The sequence below is a fragment of the Sitophilus oryzae genome, unplaced genomic scaffold (assembly GCF_002938485.1).
Source record: "Sitophilus oryzae breed Bouriz unplaced genomic scaffold, Soryzae_2.0 scaffold_172_pilon_pilon, whole genome shotgun sequence".
NCBI classification, from domain to species: domain Eukaryota; kingdom Metazoa; phylum Arthropoda; class Insecta; order Coleoptera; family Curculionidae; genus Sitophilus; species Sitophilus oryzae.
Window position 1 is genome coordinate 1,456,156 of NW_022146424.1, and position 18,985 is coordinate 1,475,140.

An 18,985-nucleotide genomic window follows, 5' to 3' on the forward strand; every position below is an offset into this window, starting at 1 on the left:
TACAGGTCATGCAACGGAAAATGGAAAGGTCCATGTAGGGGGTTATACTTAGGGATAAAATACCCAATCGTATCATACGAAATCACACAGGAGTAAAGGATAACGGATGGACGGTGGACAAAGAGACTTGTGGAATGGAGACCAAGACAAGAGACCTAAAGAAGCAAAAGACCACCTCCTAGTCGATGGACAGATGACATTAATAGAGGAGCTGAAAAACTGAATTCAAGTGGCACAAAATAAAAAGAAATGACTAGAGTTGAGGGATGATGATAATGATGTTGAGACGGAGATAGAGCACTAGGGTGGGGATCCTTGACAGTTCTGTTGACGATTCATTTGACACATTTAAATTTGGTTTGAAATTTTGTGGATTTGTCAGTCTTTACTGAGCTTATTTTATGTTATTTATTATTTATTCTACAACTGATAGTTGTTTAAAGGTAGTAAATCTAGAAGGAAATTATGACAGAACTTAAATTAACAGTGACACTATTGCGATTTATCGAAAAAGACTGTAAAATAATTGATTGTGTAGCGTGCGGTAGATCTCGGTCAGAAATCGAGGGAAATAATGAAATTCATTCATTCATTTTTTTCACTAGTAAGTTACTATATAGGGAGAGTCTTAAATAAGTGCAAATATTTTCAGGGCTGGTAGATCTCAATAAAGAAACTTATTTTCTCTTTGCCGTTTTTCAAATAAGGCCAAAATAACTGAGATATATATTTTTGCTTAAATTTTGAGAACCACTGGATCTTTTCTGGATTTTCTTTCAAATTTAATCTATTACCTATGTTGCCATATTATGAAGATAGGTGTTTAACCAAAAGTAAAAAAAAATGCAAAAAATTTTTCAAAAAATTCCAAATTTTCAAAAAAAAAATTCGCGAAAAAAAAACCATAGAGTATTCCTGAGGTCGAATTATACTACCCCTAAAATATTTACACTTATCTAAGACCCATCCTGTATAGATAAACAAGGAACCATTGCATAAAAATATTGAAAAGACATGGGTTACCCATTAAGTATATAATATATCTTAAAAATATATTTATCTAAACGATATCGATACGTCATCAGTGATAAGATCGGATAATACCGACGTCTTCGGTATCGTATAAGCCGATCATTTTTAACAGTCTGGTTAAAAAGCAAACTCGGAACACAGGGGGAGTATATTGAAAAAGATCGATCAACGTCAGTTTAAAGGCTTGGGGAGCACCTTTTTAATGCCTTAGCTACATACCCTTATGAAATGGGGATGAATTTTTTTCAACGATCTTCGAACAAGCGTATGAAAAAGTCAAGCTGGATGGATTTTGGTATTTTATTAACATAAATTTTTAGAAAAATATTTAAATAAATCTACTAAAACCAGGGTTTCTGCATTACAGAAATAAATCAAGTAGATATCAATTCGAAATACAGAATTTTTAAAAGTTCGCCACTTTTAACTAGTAGGCTTTGGACCCTTTATTGATGATATGCCCTTAATGGAACTCGAAACATATTTTTCCAGCAAGACGACGCGCCGCTTCTGAACGCTGAAGTTATCAGCAAATTTTTGCAGCCAATTTCAAGAATAATTGAATAGCTAACCAAGATCCCAGCCGTTGGCCGTCGAGGCCGCCTGACTTAGTGCCCATGGATCTCATCCTATGGATATATTTGCGGAAGAATAAAGGTTCTTTATTCTTCCGTATAATCTAGACAAGGATTAGAAATACTTAGCAGTTATGAGAGGGTATCTTTCACCCCCACTGAGCTAATGAATTCCGCGAGAAATGTTCAAAAACTGCCCCGTCTGTCCATAACAGAAGACGGTTGATATGTCGAACACCTGTAACAAAATCTCATGTCTTGGTTTGCAATTTATTTTTGTTGTTATTAGATACAGTTTAAATGTGTTGATATTGGTTAAATATATTTTAAATTGTTATAAAATTCTGATTCTCTCATAGCAAATATTATTTTCGTTTATATTGATTCTCACAGCTAAATTTTTTTTGCATTACATCCGGTGCCGTTCAAAGCCTACTTTTTAAAGCGGCGAATTTTTTTATATACTCACGATATCTCGAAGAGGAATCGAGCAAAATATCAAGTGTGTTATATTTTTGGAAGGTAATTTTAAATTCTTTTCAATAAATTAAAGCTTGCGTGGTATTCAGTAAGAAAATTTCACACCTAAATTTGAAAAAAATATTAATCCAACATGACATTTTAAAATAATTTCAATTTGTTAAGTTGGCCAAGGTATTGATGTTTTTGACATATTATGTGTTTTGTCATTTTTGTTTGCGATTCTGTCATTAAGCTATTACTAGTTTTAAAACGTCTGTACGTAGAGTAAGAAGTGTATAGCGAAATGTCGCGATTTGAAAAAGTAAACCAACAAGTCATTAAAGAAGAAATTGAAAATATAAAACCAGATAACACCCGAAAATCAAAATCAAGTGTATATCCATCATATTTCGTTAAATAGAAAAAAATACCAGCTTTAGTTAAATAAAGGCGGCAGAACTATATTTTTTAGAACATGGCAATTTCGAAGAAATTCATATGTAGGTATATCTAACATATTTCCCTTAAATAAAAAATATTACCAACCTTAGTTACATCAAATGCTAAAACTCAAATGGGTAATATTTCAATATATAGACATCTCGAAGAGGAATCGAGCAAAATTCACATTATGATTGTAGATCTTATGTTTACCTTTTCAACTGTTTCAAAAAATTTCCACTTACAGGGTGGCCCCTCGAAAAAAATTTCCTGTTGATTTTTTTCAGTTGCCATGGTAACTAGTCAACATTAAAGCATGTTATTGGTTGAAAAGTAGAGGTGTGAAATTTTCATAAAAATACAAAATTTCCCATAGCAAAAAAGTTACAGCGATTTGTTAAAAATGCATATTTTTGAAAAACACCCCGTAACTCCGAAACGGTAACAGATATCGATATGCGGTTTTCACAATCATGTTTTTGACAAAAATTGAGCTCCAGACACCCAAATTAGTTTTCGTCTATCTCCTATAGAAAAGGGTGTTTCCATTTAAAAGCGTCGAATTTGATCCACCCTGTACACACATTTTTTTTTTCATAGGCCTGTTTAAAATACGTAAACAATGCTTAGTCTTTGACCATTTTTTACTAAAGACCTTCTTCAAAGTTGTTCTACCCAGTTTTCCTCCAGCTTTTTAATTATGGAAAACCCAAAGTGTATTTAAGGTTTTTCCGCCCCGCTTTGTACACCCAAAGTATACGAATAATAACTTTCCCTCGTTGAGGGAACGAGACCGAGTGGCGCTGGAAAACTTTTAAATCGGCTTTTCCTCAAAGTTTCCACGTGACGCAAATGAAAACACTCGTTCTCACCGCTAATTAAAAACTTTTAATTTCGAATTTCGCGCTGTAATTGATTCGACGAAAAAAGCTGGGCTCGATATCAATGAAGTGGAGAATAAAAAATGAATTTTTTTGGATGTGATAGATGAAAAAAATGGTTTTAGAAATATTTTGAATGCGAAAATTGTTTTTGAACTCAGATTGCTTCAAGCAAAACAAATTTATTTAAATTAAAATTAAAGGTTAGCATAAAATACAGGGTTGTTCACCACATACGACACGGAGTATTGTAACTAAACGATTAGATTTTTACCAAAATTTTGTGAAATTTCAGTAAAAAATTTAAGGCTTTATTCCTCCAAGGGTATTAAAGGTTTTAATACTAAATATTTACTGAAGATTATTTATTGATCAGATATTGTCTTGCAGTAATAAACAAAATACTACCTTATACAGAGTGTCTAAAAATTGATATTAAATAATTACTAGCTTCAAAGAGCAATAACTTGTTTAAGTTAAATGGAACACCCGGTATATTTTACGTGAATCAAAGATGCACAATTTAATTGCCTATCAAATTGTTTTATACCATTTTTTACCTACCTCTTCAAGTTTTCGTAGAAAATGCATTTTCATATAATTTAGACCTCATTTATCCCTATACCCATGGAATATTGACATTTTAGATTTTTTTAAAGAAATATATGTACAAAATGTACAGCTAGTAAAAATAATAATATTGCAAGCCCATTTGTTTACAAAAAGAAAACTATTTAAATCTTTGTAAAAAACGTATACGAATTAAATAAACCACCATTACTTCCGCCCAATAATTAGTTAATTACATACTTAATTGTTTTAATTAATAAATTATTCTAAATAAATGTGGATTTGACTCAGACATCAATACAATAATAAGTAATGAACGTCTCTGTTTTTATAAATAAGCATTCGTCAAAAATTGAAATAAAATCTATAAGGTGTTACTTTTTACCACACTGTCTAATACTCTTTCAAAATTCGGTTTTTTAGTATTTGGAGTAATTATTATTAATCAACGTAAACAATCAATTAATGTAGTTTGAATACTAAGGTATCATACTTATTAATTGGTCTTCTTAAAATATATTTAAACAGTTTTTTTTTATTTTTTAATGAAATAAGCGAACAATATCGACAATATTACGAGTATTGCAACACAAAATCTGATCAATAAATAAACTTAAGTAAATATTTAGTATTAAAATCTTTGATACCCTTGGAGAAATGAAGCCTTAAAGTTTTTACTGCAATTTCATAAAATTGAAAATATTTCAAAAACGGTAAGGTTTAAGTGTGATAAACCTTAATCAAATTTACCTTTATTTCAATTGTAAAATCTAAAAATAGAATAATATACAGTGCGTTCCATTTCAAAAAAAAAAAATACAACTATAATATATTTTACTTATTTGGGACACTCTGTATCTTATAAAATTATTTCTAAATTGTAGCTCTAATAGTCCTTCAACGAACCCAAAACTTAAAATTGACAACTCCAGTACAGAATATATTGCGTAGCTAGATATTCTGTGACTCCAAACATGACTCTTAATGAAAAATAATGAAATTAGTAAAATTAAAGTTACAAAACTGGATATTAAAAAGTAATAAAATAAAAGAATATTAGAAACACTAGAACAACACGAATTTAAAGTACACTCCTTTAATTAAAATTCTAGGAGCATTTTTTTGAAACGCCCGCCATTCCAACTAGTAGCTCCGAAATTAATTATCTCGCATTTATTTTGTCGCCGGCAAACGTCACGGGGCTCAATTTTCTTCGGGAGAGGCGACGCCATCTTCGCGAACATCTGTCACTCCCGTTTGCACCAATTAATCACCCACCAATTACTTACCCAGGCGCCAGACCCACTATTCGTTTTGATCTACAAAGAAAAACTCAAACTTTGATTAAACTTTGCTATCTCTCTCTCTCTCACTCTCTTAGACTAGGCCAGGTCCGGATTTAATGAGAAACTTCAAAAGGAGTTTCAATTAAAATTTATGTTCCTAAACGTTTTGTTTATCTTTGTGCACAGAATATACAGGGTGTTAGATGTCTCTTGGGTTTTGTAATATTTTTTTAAGAAAGTTTTTGAATGTATTAATGATGCTACTATGTCATTTGATATGCTACTAACTATAGTTAAAGCTCTTTACAGGAATTCCCACTATAACATTTATCCGACCGATCTGATTTTTGTAATTCCCAGTTCGCTCTCATTTCAGCCTTTTGTCATCAGCGAGGTTAAGAGGATTACTAATCCCCTATTTTAACGAGAATTAGGTCCTCGAAACTCTTGCTCTGTGGTATCACTCTTATCTATATAGAACAAACACTTCCACACAACAAGGGTCAAAGAATGTAGTTTAACATCGAAAATTATAAAAAATAATATGTAATATCAAATAATATTTCTTTTTCTCTTTTTTTTAATAATAAAAATATAATAATAATAAAAATTACAGTAAAACATCTACATACATATATAAAATGCTAATGTTTATCTGTGTCGTCTCTACTGAAGTAACGACTTGCTTTTTTTTACTAAAAGATAGCTAATTGGCTCTTCTAAAAACTGTCGTCGCCGGATTTTTTGTTTTTCATTTAATAAAAATAAATAAAAAGTATTTTTTTGCCAGGCTTCAACTAGTAAACAATAAAAGGATAATAACTATGTATTAGATTTCTTTAAGATCATCAATATAAAATTGAAAATTTTCATATTTATGTAATTTCAATACAAAATAAATATATATCAATGACATAGGTAACCTCATACATCGGAAATATTTCAAAAGATTTTTTTAACATTTGGTCAGTTAAAAATAGATGAGACGAAAATATTTACACAATCATTTTGGAATAATTGGCCTGTCACATCGGCTTGTCCAACTCGTAACTCACTCGTTTTGTTTTTCGCTATTAAACCAATTTAGATTTTCTTTTATTTATAATTTATTTATTTTTGAAAACAGACATCCCGTTTAAATTAGAACTAATATTAAAATTTTATAAAATAATAATGGTAGATGTGCGAAAATATTACTATGCATTCATTTTTATTCATTATTAAAGGTACCATATGCAGCGGCGAAGTTTTCATTGGTGCGGGTGATGCGTTGCATCCCTTCAAAATATTGTAATAAGTTTTTATTAAAAAAAACTCAGACATAAGGTTTCTACATATCATAGTTGTCGATTTTCGAAAGAAATCAGTACATGTATATTATTTCGTATATTTTTCATTTTATTGATTTTATGGAAAGCACTGTTCATTAAAATGTTGTATCCTATGTTATAGGGCTTGTTTCTCTGTATCCTATGTTATAGGGCTTGTTTCTCTATACAATTTCCTGTTTTACAATGTACCATTCGTGTCCGGGAAGGTTTCATAGTTTCATAGTTGGTCGCTTTTCGAAAGAAATCAGTACATGTATATTATTTCGTATATTTTTCATTTTATTGATTTTATGGAAAGCACTGTTCATTAAAATGTTGTATCCCATATTATAGGGCTTGTTTCTCCCTAGAATTTGCTGTTTCACAATGTACCGTTTGTGTCCGGGAAGGGATCATAGTTTCATAGTTGTCTGTTTTCGAAAGAAATCAGTACATGTATATAATTTCGTATATTTTTCATTTTACTGATTTTATGGAAAACACTGTACATTAAAATGTTGTATCCTATGTTATAGGGCTTGTTTCTCTCTACAATTTCCTGTTTCATAATGAACCGTTTGTGCCCGGGAAGGGATCATAATTTCATAGTCTTGTATTGAACCATTCTACGCCACTGGTAAACCAGTATATTAAAAACATATTCTTAAGAGCAAAATGGTTTTCAATCCATAACTCCGAAGAATATTCTAGTTAAAAATACGAGGAAATAAATCTTCGGCATTGTGTATATTCGTTTCGAGATAAGCAGGCTTCATGTTCAGTCGTATGGATGGCTAGAATTTTAAACGACTTACCGTCAGACATATTGGATTGTCGATTCGATACCGCGCGCTGCAACTGAACTTGAAGGATATAAATTTTATTTCCAACAAATAAAACAATATAAATTAGATTGTGTCTGCTTCTATTTCTCTTTTTTCCTTTTTCTTTTTTGTTATTCGAACATTTCCAGTTTGTGATTGCTAGTAAAACCAATGACACTAAAGAATCCAAGGACATGTAACGCCCATACACGGGCTGCAGCAGAATTTGTTACGTTAGACGCCATCATTTTGGAGCCTACGGATGAGTCACCACCTCGTCAACAGCGCCAATTTTAGGGATTTTTAATAATTTGTTGTGTGTAGTGAATTTTGTATAAACTTTATTACAAAATGACGTATGAAAGAGCCAGGATTTGCTTTTTATAAGTAAATAAACAGTCCACTCCACCTTTTTAGCGTTTTCATATTGAATTTGGTAATTATTTTTCTGATACTTTATGTACTTGATATGTGCTATACGTCGATACTTGTTAACATTTTAATACGTTTTTTTCGTAATTAATTAGTATGATACCACCGTCTACACCATAGACGTAGTCAAAACATTTATCAAAAATATAAATATCCCTTCAAGCAGCTAAATTAAGAAAATTATATGGCCACGGCACTGTTTGGAGCCATGGTAACAATTTGGTCTCGGGTGTTATATGTCCTTGTATTCTTTAGTCATTGAGTAAAACAAGTCAGCACTAAAGCAATGTCACTATTGACAACTAATAACAATCATGTGTGTCATGGCTAGCTGACCTGCATTTATACGGTGTGGTGCATCGGATCGCGAGACATAGGAAATCTCATGTAAATTTTGAAAAGGTCATATAATATCTCCCCAGATGAATTTATGCAAAAATTGTATTTTCGCTTATTTTATTGACTTTTTTGAAGAAGCGTTAAAGTTTTCCATTGATTCCCCATTTTCCGCACAGTATTCCTTCAAGCTTTACAAAATCACTTCCATATACAAGTCATCGAAATATTAGAACACAGATAAAAGGCACTCGTGCATCAAGGTATCCTGACAATGACAATGCAATCATAAACCAAATATTGAAAAGGTGCTTTCGGTATAAAAAATTGGAATTTATTAGTCTGATTTGCGTGTTCTATTAAGAATACCCTTTTTAATGACACTTCTTTTGAATTTTTAATGTTGAAAATAAAAGCGTTACTACTAGCCATTGCCAAACAGTTATATCGTTCCTTTAATTGTGAAATTCAATGCGACCATTCGTTGAAAATCTCGAACGTAAAAGAATTTTATTAAGGTGTATAGTTACGAAATATTCGAGCAATTTAAAACTACAGTAGAGTTTTTAATGATATAAAAATTGTTCTAGATTCTCCGCAAATGTCACGTACAAGTATATAGGGCGTCTCTGAAATAAGTGCAAGTATTTAAGGCTCTGTTTTTTTAACAGAAGAACGACATCAGTTTTAACAGAAGAAGATTTTGCATTATTGTCTACCATTTTCAAATAAAGATCAACTGTTAATAGAGCTACATATTCAACCAAACTTGACAATTATTAACGTATTGTAAAAAGTTCAACATGTCTGAATCAATCACATTTATCGATTTTAATTACGTTTATTAGTACCGCCCATAGATGAACTATCCATGTCTATCACGTATACACTCATTTATTTTCCTTTGTAGGGCTTGAAAAATTTAATATTAATGCCGTTATATTGATTGATTTATCCACTCAAAGCACGCACTTTCCAACGAAGCAAAAAAAGGTGAAGCATCGACGATTTTGTAATAAAAAGGATTAATGTCCTCTCGAAAATAGAACTTGTTTTATTGAAAAACCGCGCGTGCACGCAGTTGTTCATTTTATTTTATTGTTGCTTGCAGCTGTCCACGCATAAAGAGTGAAATTTAGAGAAACGTTATAACTATAATTCAGAGCGAAAAACAAACATAGAAATGGTAATTTTGCTTAATTAAGCATATAGTTCAAACATTTTGAAGAAATGTTTTTAAAATTTTAAATTATTTTGGTGGTTGTTAACGTGCATTATAGTACGAGAGCTAGCAACGTCGGAAAAACAAGTATTTTAAGACGTCTGGCTCTTTGATATATCTTTTACTATGCTCTCTAGAACAGCATGAGGCTCGTCTGGCTGCCGGTAAACGTTGCGTTCCGTACTGCATATTGAAAGAAGATCCTTCATTTTTATTAGTCCTTTAAATTCTAGCATTGAATATAAATCGAACATCTCTCCATAGCGCAGCGCGTAGAGTTTCCGACCACGAACCGATGATTCAGAGTTCGAATCCGGGTCAGGACAAAGACTTTCTTATTTTATTTTCGTTTATATTCTGATAAAGTATTAAATATTTGTTTTTTTTAATCACCTGATTTATTTATTATATTGACTCAAAACTGACAACTAAAGAGACAGCTTTATTTATTTGTCAAATTACATAGAAACCAACGCCAACTAATCAAGTTGCGATAAGTTTTTACGGCTATTAAGCTATCCTGTACTCTTCGCACTAAAAGAGGTTCTAAAAACAACAATGTTCGACTGCAAGGTCTGCTAGTAAACATTTTTAAGATTAAAGAGTATCACAACACTATTTACTTAAAACCAAAATCTCGTAATACAAAACTAAAGTGTCAAAACGAATGACAATATCAGGAAATAAATAAATGAATGCGCAACTTGACATTTTTTACAACAGAGCGACCACCTGAATCCCCAGATTTGTATTTATGTAAAATTTATTTTTATGAATTTTTGTTACTCTAATGTGCCATGATGTTTATTTTGAATTATAACGTAGAAATTATTAGCCGTGAAAAATAAAATACGATAATTTCTATAAAATTTGGTGGCGGTAATGAGCTTTTCTGTTTTATTTTTAGTGCTAGGTGAAATAATTCGACAGACAGGAATTGGGCAACTGTATTAAACGAGCCTGTTATTTTTCGTGAATATAATTTGTGGGTGACATAACTCAGACACAATAAATAAAAATAATTATAGAAATAAAAATATTATTAAAATGTGTATTAAAATCAGAAATATAAATATTGCACGATCGAGAAAAAATGTGTAATATGATGGTAGACCCCACTGTATATAATTTTTGTTATTGGTATGTTATACCGTGTGATCGAGAAAAACGGTGTCAGCGATGGCTATGAAATGAAGATCGCTGTTATTTTTATGTAAATTTATATGGGAAATGTCATCGATCGTCATTTCCCAGCCAACTGGACGCCGTTTTTTTTCGATCATACAGTATATGTAGCAATAGGAAATGTGTTGCAACGATTTCATACTCATCAGAACCTGTAGAATGAAACTATAAGTTAAAAATAGGATGACATATACTGGATAAGAGTTGTTGATTACACCACAATATACCACAATACACACTTGTGGCGAATTAGTATTTTATTTTGCTATTGTAACATCAAAGGTTCCAACCGAGGTTCCAACACTCAACTGTAATATTTGTTATATTTATTTATAGATTTAAATATACTTCAAATTTAATTTACATATTTAAAACATTTATTATCAAGAAATAATTTTTTCATGGTACTATCTAATAAAAATTTTCGATCATCCTCTAAGTTATAATAGATTTTTCAACATAGTGTGGCCAGAAAAATAAATTGCCATTCTATCGAAGAGGAAAGTTTTACGACGAAACTTTTTCTTTACGATCCTGGTCTTTTATTATTTTCGTACTTTATATTGGTTTTAAGATGAAGGTTTGAAATAGGCTGTTATAGAAAGAGCATTTTGGTGCTTGCAAAGCCAACACCATCAGTGACGTGCATATAATGTAGGCAAAAGGGCGCTGCTTACCCCAGACAACATATTCAGTACCTATAAAAGAATTTTTATTTTTGCTGTTTTTTCCTATGTTTAATAAATAAGAAAATATAAATAAACGCGGACTTTTAATCTAAAAAAAAATAAAAAAAAATCTTTCTCGATATGCCTTCGCTGATCGAATTAAAGAAAATGAGTGGTTTTTGCGTTGGCCGCAGGACGAGTTGGGGCTCCACCGTACAGCACTTGAAACGTAAGGGGAAATCAAATCAGCCTTATCAGGAATTCGCCGATTAGGTTGCGTATCTTCCCAATTCTTTCAGTCAACACTTTCTTTTCTTTTAATTTACATATTTTCGCTACATCAACACTAAATACTTTACATCTATTCATGGATTTTAATATTTAGAAAAATTGTGTTAGATTTCGATTTTAGTCTAGAAATATGTTTTACTTTAAATTAATCTGATTTTCTTTTATTATATCTTTTATACTATTTTTTTTTGCTTGAATTGCGAGATATTTGCCGATTTTTTTTTATTTTCCCGTAATTTAATAAGTCGACTGGCTATCTAATGAATCTTTTTTTGTGAGCCAATGTCATGTTCAGCATGACCTGCTCAATCAAGTCAAAACATTTCAAAGTTCCTTAAGAGTCCATTTCACTAATCCGAAATAGTAGCAAAATAAGCGCTCGGCATTTAACGTTTTATGTAAAACTGACTAGGTATTTTTGCACAGATGTAGAAGGAAATTAAAGATAAAGGATTATACTATATCCGTATTGTAGCACATTTTTAAACAACTTCTTTATTTTTAAGATTTTCATGGTCAAACATCAACAAAATATTCCTTATGTTTGGCCTAAACTTTATCGAAAATAAAAACATCATTTAAAATTCCGTTACAATACGGAAATAGATTGAAGTTTTGTGATTACAGTGATATATAATTTATATAGTTTTGTAACAAATTGCTCGCTATTTTCCGGCAAATTCTGAAGCTCTGCAAACCTTAATCAAAGCACGTGTGTTTGGAATTTTGGGTGTATCTTAACACGACAGGATCGGGTTAAGCCTAAGGCAGATTTCTGAAATGTAATATATATTTCCTTCGGCCACAACCCGCTTTACCCGACCCCTGAGAGCAACCCGAACATTACAACGTAATAGACTCTTAGTAGAATAGAGTTTTCTAAATTCATGCTAAAAATCATATTCAATCACACACAAAATGCATTGTGAATTACACAAAAAAAAATATTTTTTTACATGAGTGTATGTAGGTAGTAGAAGAACACCCTGTAATGTGACAAAATTTTTCTGAAATTTCTAAAAATAATTCTATAAAAAACAATTTCGAGAACAATATTATGAATTTTTGAAAGACAATATTGAGATCATATCCCTCTAAATTATGTGAAAAAAACATTCAATACCAGGACATGAAAATGAATTAACTATTAATCAAATATACTACCTATCAATAATTCAAATTCAAGAAAATTAGGAATAATAAAATTCTGTTTTATTGAAAACCTCATTTTTTGTTAATTATGAATCCAAATATTTTCCTTTAATCTGTTAATTGATCGGTCAAATATTTAAACAATGTTCAAAATTGATTTTTGTGTAGAGTGGTACACACGACATGCTCCAGTCTATATAGGAGAAAAAAAAACAACCACTATTATTTAAAACACTTTTATTACTCCATGCTAAAATAACAAAAAAAATGTCTTCAAAACAAACAGTGCGTGTGTATGTATGTATATACAGGTAGAGCATAAACATCAAACAGACAGACAATGTACAAGGATATACCTTAACTTGAAGATTTATCAAATGGGAATATAACTAACAATCATCAAATCCATTGATAAAACTAACTAAGGAATCAGGAAATCAGACAGCGGAATTTTTGTATTTTTTCGGAAGTTCAGAATTTTATTTTTTGCAACCAGATGCTTCCATGTTAGCTTGAAATAAACATCCTGTATATGAAAAAAGTTTTAACAACTTTACAGTAATCATTCTGTATAGAATTCATGATACTATAGGTACATTTTTGATCTGAGGCAATAAACGATTTTTTTTTAAAATTATTTTAGAAAATATTCAGTGCCCCACAAAAAACGTTTTAATGAAATACTGTTAAAAAAACAGAAATTTCAGTAGTGTAATGTACAGGGAATATTAAAAAATGCATAAAAATTAATAGATCTTCAATATACTTATATGGAGTGATGAAAATAAGAATATACGAGGAGCAGTCTTACTAAATGCATTTTGTTCATTTTTTAAGATTTTCAACCAAGGCAAGGGTGGCATGGCAAACTACACACATAAAGTTACAATATTATGTCAGAAACGATCTTCTAAATTCATTTTATCCTATTCGAATTAAATGGCGAAAATACCTTAGACTTTCTATGTGCTGTATGCCCATTGGCGGTAGACAAGCAAACAGAAGTATGTACTTTTGTGCTGTGGACATACTGCTGTTTGCTTGTGATTGCCAGATGAAGTGTTTTTTTTTTGTACTATAACTTCTCTATTTTTTGTGAATTATACTAGTTAAAATAATGAATGGTACTACGAATGGGCACCATGTAGTTGGGGATACGGACCGTGGTAGCAGAAAAATAAAGATAAATTTCACGTCTAAAGGACTGTCAACAGTTTTTTTCAATTTTTTCATATATCATTAAAACTAGATTTTACACATGTAGGTGTACCATTTTTATAATTTTTGGTCCTTTTTTAAGTATACTAGTTTTCGGTAAGTTTCTTGCAAAAAACGTAGCAGTTTTTCTTTGTTTCAAAATTCGAACAAATGGACAACGTAGATCTAGAAAGTCTGCTTCTCAATTACATACTTAACTATTTTTTAGAAAACTTTCATTTCATCTTTAAAATTAACACAGTATGCCCCCATCTTAATGTTTTTGATTTATTTATTTTTCTCAAATATTGTATAAATATTCAGGAATTTGTGTATTTTTGTGTAGAGTAGTTACACACAAAACATGCTACAGTCTACATCAGAGAACCTCAGGAAGGTTCTCTGACAGGAGAAAAAAAACAACCACTATTACTCAAAAAACTTTTATTAATCCATGCCAAAATAACAGAAACATGTCCTCAAAACAAACAGTGCGTGTGTATGTACATACAGGTAGAGCAAAAACATCAAACACAGACAGACAATGTACAACGATCTACCTTAACTTCATCCATTTGGGAATTAAGAGTTTTTAGGTTAGAACCTGGGAACGATTACCGAAGGGGAATATAACTAACAATCACCAAAACCACCGACAAAACTAACTAAGGAATCCGGAAACTGGACAGCGCCTACAGGACGACGACCACAAAAACAACGGGATTGAACTTCCGGACATCGTATATGAAACAAAAGCCGCGCGCGAGACAGCGATACGATGCTCACCGTTGGAGGGTTTAAAAATAACTAGACTGACTTCATTTTATTCAGCGGGAGGTTCAGAGTCTCTCCTGCTGCGGCTGCTGCTGTTGGCGCCTGATCCTGAGGAGGGTAGCGCACCGTGCGGCGAAAACCGAAACGTTGGGGGAGAGATGGAGGTACAGGACGCTCCCGGAGATCCTGAGGGAAGGAGGATAAAACAGGGGGGCGGAGGAGGGATAGAGGATGAAGGACATCTAGTGGAAAAGACGCGAAACTGAAACTTGGTTGGTGGCGGAAACTTGCTTGCTTGGCTGGAGCATTGGCAGCCAAACCAAACCAAACCAAATTATTCGTAAAAAATGCTTTTTCCAAATATGCTAATGAGCCACCGTTGTTCCATTTGAAAAAAATGAGATACGATTAAAAAACGATTTGGGCATCTTTTAACCGACCAGGACAAGACACGAAAAACATAAGACGATCAAATCTATTTTTCCAAGGCTCCTTGATTAAAAATTAGTATTTTTAACAAAGCCATGACACTCCATGACAGTCCTCTTTTTGATCTCACTGTCCTCTTTTCTCTCGCGTATTGAGAAAGTCCTCTTTTTCATATACCAAACTCAAAATCTAAAAAAGATTCATCTTCGTCAGAATGTATTAAAAAATTGTTAATCTGTGACGCTACTCCCACTCGTTTCAAGGGATGAACATGTTTAACTATTTTAGGTTTACTTACTGTTCACTTATATTTTGAAAAAAAAGTTTTGTTGAAAATTGATGAGTTTTTTATAAATATTTGTAAGAAAGACTCGTCAAACCGTGACATAACTTTTTGGTAAATTCTAGACATTTGGGCGAGGTTTGAAAAAATATTTCGCCTGTGCCTCTTTTTTACCCTCTATTTTGAAACTTGGCACCCCGACTCTAGGTGAATATTAAAATACGATATTTTTTTAAGCGAGAATATCAAAAATTGACATATGATATGTCATTCTATTCCAGTGCCATATCGAAATCAAAAGTTGTATTCTTTCCGGTGAAACAGGAAGTGACCAAAAACAATTGAATACGTCAATCAATCCTATTTTACACTTGAAAAAATATAGTCAACAAGGACATCACGGCACTTCATAGGATTATATCAAATGACTTAATCACTATTAAATCTTGGTGCGATTCGAACCTCCTGAGCCTCAACATTTCTAAAACTAAAGCTTTGTCGTATAAAAACTCGTTGCAGCCTTTTGTACTTAACAACACCACCATTGACGTCGTCAAATCTGTAAAATTCTTAGGGCTTGTTGTGGACAATTCTCTGAAATGGGACATACTAGTCAGTGGCTAGAACTGTTTATTATGCACTTTTTGAGTCGCACCTCAGGTATGCCCTTCCATTCTGGGGTACGTGTTGTGCGACTCAATTTGACCGCATTTTTAGGCTCCAGAAGAGAGCTGTTCGATATTCACTGGGCCTAAACAGCAGAACTCATTGCTGGGACTTTTTTTAAAAATTAAAAATATTGACTCTTCCTTCCTTATTTATATTTGAATCCGTTTGCCTAATACGTAAACCTGTATCAGCTTCTCAAGAAAGGCCATCTCACACTTATCCACTCAGGAACGCGGAGCACGATCTCTATCTACCTACCCCACGCTCAGAGTTAGTTAAAAGTTCAATATTATACAACTCGAAAAAAATGCACAATCACCTGCCATTTGAAATCAAATCCTGGATCCATAACATCATTTTTTTTCATTTCGCAAAGCATTTAACTCTTATTTACTAGACAAGGCTTTCTACGCCGTAAATGAATTATATTTTGAAAATCAAATTTGATCTTGTAAACACTGGTCTAATGTTTGCTATTGCTATATTTACTAATGACATCGAAATGAATTTATTTAGAGATCATTGATATTTTACTATAAACTAGCTAAATATTTTTGAATATTATTTTTATTTTTTTTCTTTGCATTATAAACATTTATAAATGTTTATTTTAACAATAAGACTGACAATATTATTTGTATAATGTTTTGTATTATCTTTTGTTTGTTTGTTTGTGTACCTTGTTTTTTATTTTGTTTGTTAGTTTACCTTTGTCTACAAATTGAAAAATTTTTTTGACAATAAAGGCATTTATTATTATTATTTTTTTTTTTGTCACGTTACCTGTAAGTAAATCTATTGTCGTTTTTCAAGGGGCAAGACAATAGTTTTTAGCAAATCTCAAGTTTAATACTTTTCTCATTATGTTGCATGTTGCGAGAATAACTGACTTCTGAAGTTGTATGTAAAGATTTTGGTTAAGTTCCAGTTTTATCAGATTGTGAAGGAGCTGCTTGGGGATTTCTCCAGTTGATCCAATCACTATAGGCACCACTGACACCCTATCCACTCCCCAGACCTCTTTCATATCCTGTGCTAGTAAGGTGTATTTGTCGATCTTTTCTTGATGTTTTCGGTTGACATTTGTAGGGGCAGGGACAGCGATATCAATAAGATAGATTTCTTTTTTGAGTTTGTCCAGCAGACATATGTCTGGTCTGTTGTGTTGCACTGTCCGATCTGTTAATATTTCTCTATCCCAGTATAGTAGCATTTATTATTATTATTATTATTATTATTATTATTATAGTCTTAGAAATGACCTGTATTAACTTATATGACGTTTTTCAAATACAAGATAAGGGAGTTTGTAAGCAAATAAAAACCATTTAAAAAAAGTATTACTTATTACAAAACCATATAAAAATAATAAAAAATGTTAGGTGACACCTTGAATTCGCACCATTTCGCCATATTCTTCAGGCTTTGGTAAGATTTGATGATAAAAACGCCGACAAAGATGGGAACGTTGATACCGTGTCTTCTGCAGGACTTTACGTAGTTTTCCAACACGTCAAAATCGAAAACTGCTTGGGTTAGAATAAATTCAGCTCCAAGGGATATCTGAAAGAAAAAAATAGTTATTTTTTATACAAGACCAAGACAATAAAATGGTATTTTATTGTCTTGGTCTTGGTTATTAATTTCGGGAGACCCTAATGCAATTTTATCGTCGTGTATAAACAATATTTTTTCCATAGCGAGTTACGTTTTAAAAAATATTCAGAAATTATTATTTCAAGGGATTTATTACCAGTAGAAAAAATATTGTGCTGGGTTGGCGTTGGTTTCTACGTAATTTGACAAATAAATAAAGTTGTCTCTTTAGTTGTCAGTTTTGAGTCAATATTTTTTAATTCTCTTTCGTGTCGATTGCTGATTGAATTGGAGGTAGAAATGGCTCAAAACGAAATAAGTAAATTACCAACAGATATTCAGGCTGAGGCGACAAACGCCATATCCAAACTAATTCCATTTAAATCCCGAATAACTTATGAAAAGGAATACAAAAATTTTCAAAAATGGAAGCAATTAAAAAACATGCGAGAAGAAATAAAGTTTTTAACCTATCCTCGCTGTTAAAGTAATGTATGTATGTATGTAATTGTCTTTATTTCCCACGAATTATATTATTGGCTTAAAATCTGGTGTACTATACCTTTTTCTTTAAATAATCAAGATCCCTTTCTAAATCCTCACAATGCGGATGCAAATCTGGATAAGCCGTAACACCAACACAAAATTCACTTCCAAAATTTTCTTTAATAAAGGAAACTAGATCCGAAGCATAAGGAAAATCTACTTTGGTATCATCCTTCTCCAAAACATGAACCCAATCTGAAAAAAAAACTCTAAAAATATCCTAATTTACCAAGTTTAAACGACTTACCTCCTTGTAGAGCCAGAACATGTTTAATTCCGCTATTTTTCAGTAAATTTAAAATCTCCAACATGCGTTCTTTCTTCAAGTTCCTCCCGGGTAAATGAACCAATACCGGACATTTCAGTTTATTTAAATTTTGCGCCAGGACAACTGTTGGAATCTGGTGGTTAGGCAACTGCAAATACTTCGCTCCGAGCCATGTGACGGAAATAAAATGTGGACCAAGTTCGCCGAGTAATTTGGCATTGAAATTGTTATTAGGAGACACTTCTATCGATATCCTGTTTTGCGAGGTTTCTAAAATCGAGTATTTGCCACTCATATTGTCTGTTCGTTTGTCAGAAGCGGATTTTAGCGCTACTGACTTGTTTACCCAAGTTTTTATTTTCTTGTTTAACGCTAAAGTTACTGGCGACCTTGTTATCAATCTTGGAGACATATGTGTGCTAAATATCAATAAATAGAAACAAAATCGAAAACACAGGCAATGAGACAATCTTATAAATAAACTGGTACAGAATAGATCTTTGGAATAGATATGGAGAGAAATATAGTTCGATTTTTGAAGTCGACACTGACGTCA

At 32.0% G+C, this 18,985-nt stretch overlaps 2 protein-coding genes across 2 annotated transcripts in view; both read right to left on the reverse strand.

Annotated features, from left to right (window-relative positions):
- LOC115881625 (voltage-gated potassium channel subunit beta-2) overlaps positions 1-14,774 on the reverse strand; it is a 65,205-nt gene extending 50,431 nt beyond the window's left edge. Inside the window, exon 1 of the mRNA XM_030899181.1 lies at positions 14,425-14,774. The gene's annotated coding sequence lies outside the window, so the exon portion shown is untranslated. The remainder of the gene's footprint in view (positions 1-14,424) is intronic.
- Positions 1-18,940, reverse strand: part of LOC115881546 (5,10-methylenetetrahydrofolate reductase) — a 29,678-nt gene extending 10,738 nt beyond the window's left edge. Inside the window, exons 1-3 of the mRNA XM_030899085.1 lie at positions 18,409-18,940; positions 18,178-18,356; positions 17,409-17,582 (exon numbers count right to left, since the gene is read on the reverse strand). Of these exons, the coding sequence (XP_030754945.1) occupies positions 17,409-17,582; positions 18,178-18,356; positions 18,409-18,841 (786 nt within the window). The 5' untranslated portion in view covers positions 18,842-18,940. The remainder of the gene's footprint in view (positions 1-17,408; positions 17,583-18,177; positions 18,357-18,408) is intronic.
- Between the last annotated feature and the right edge of the window lie 45 nt (positions 18,941-18,985).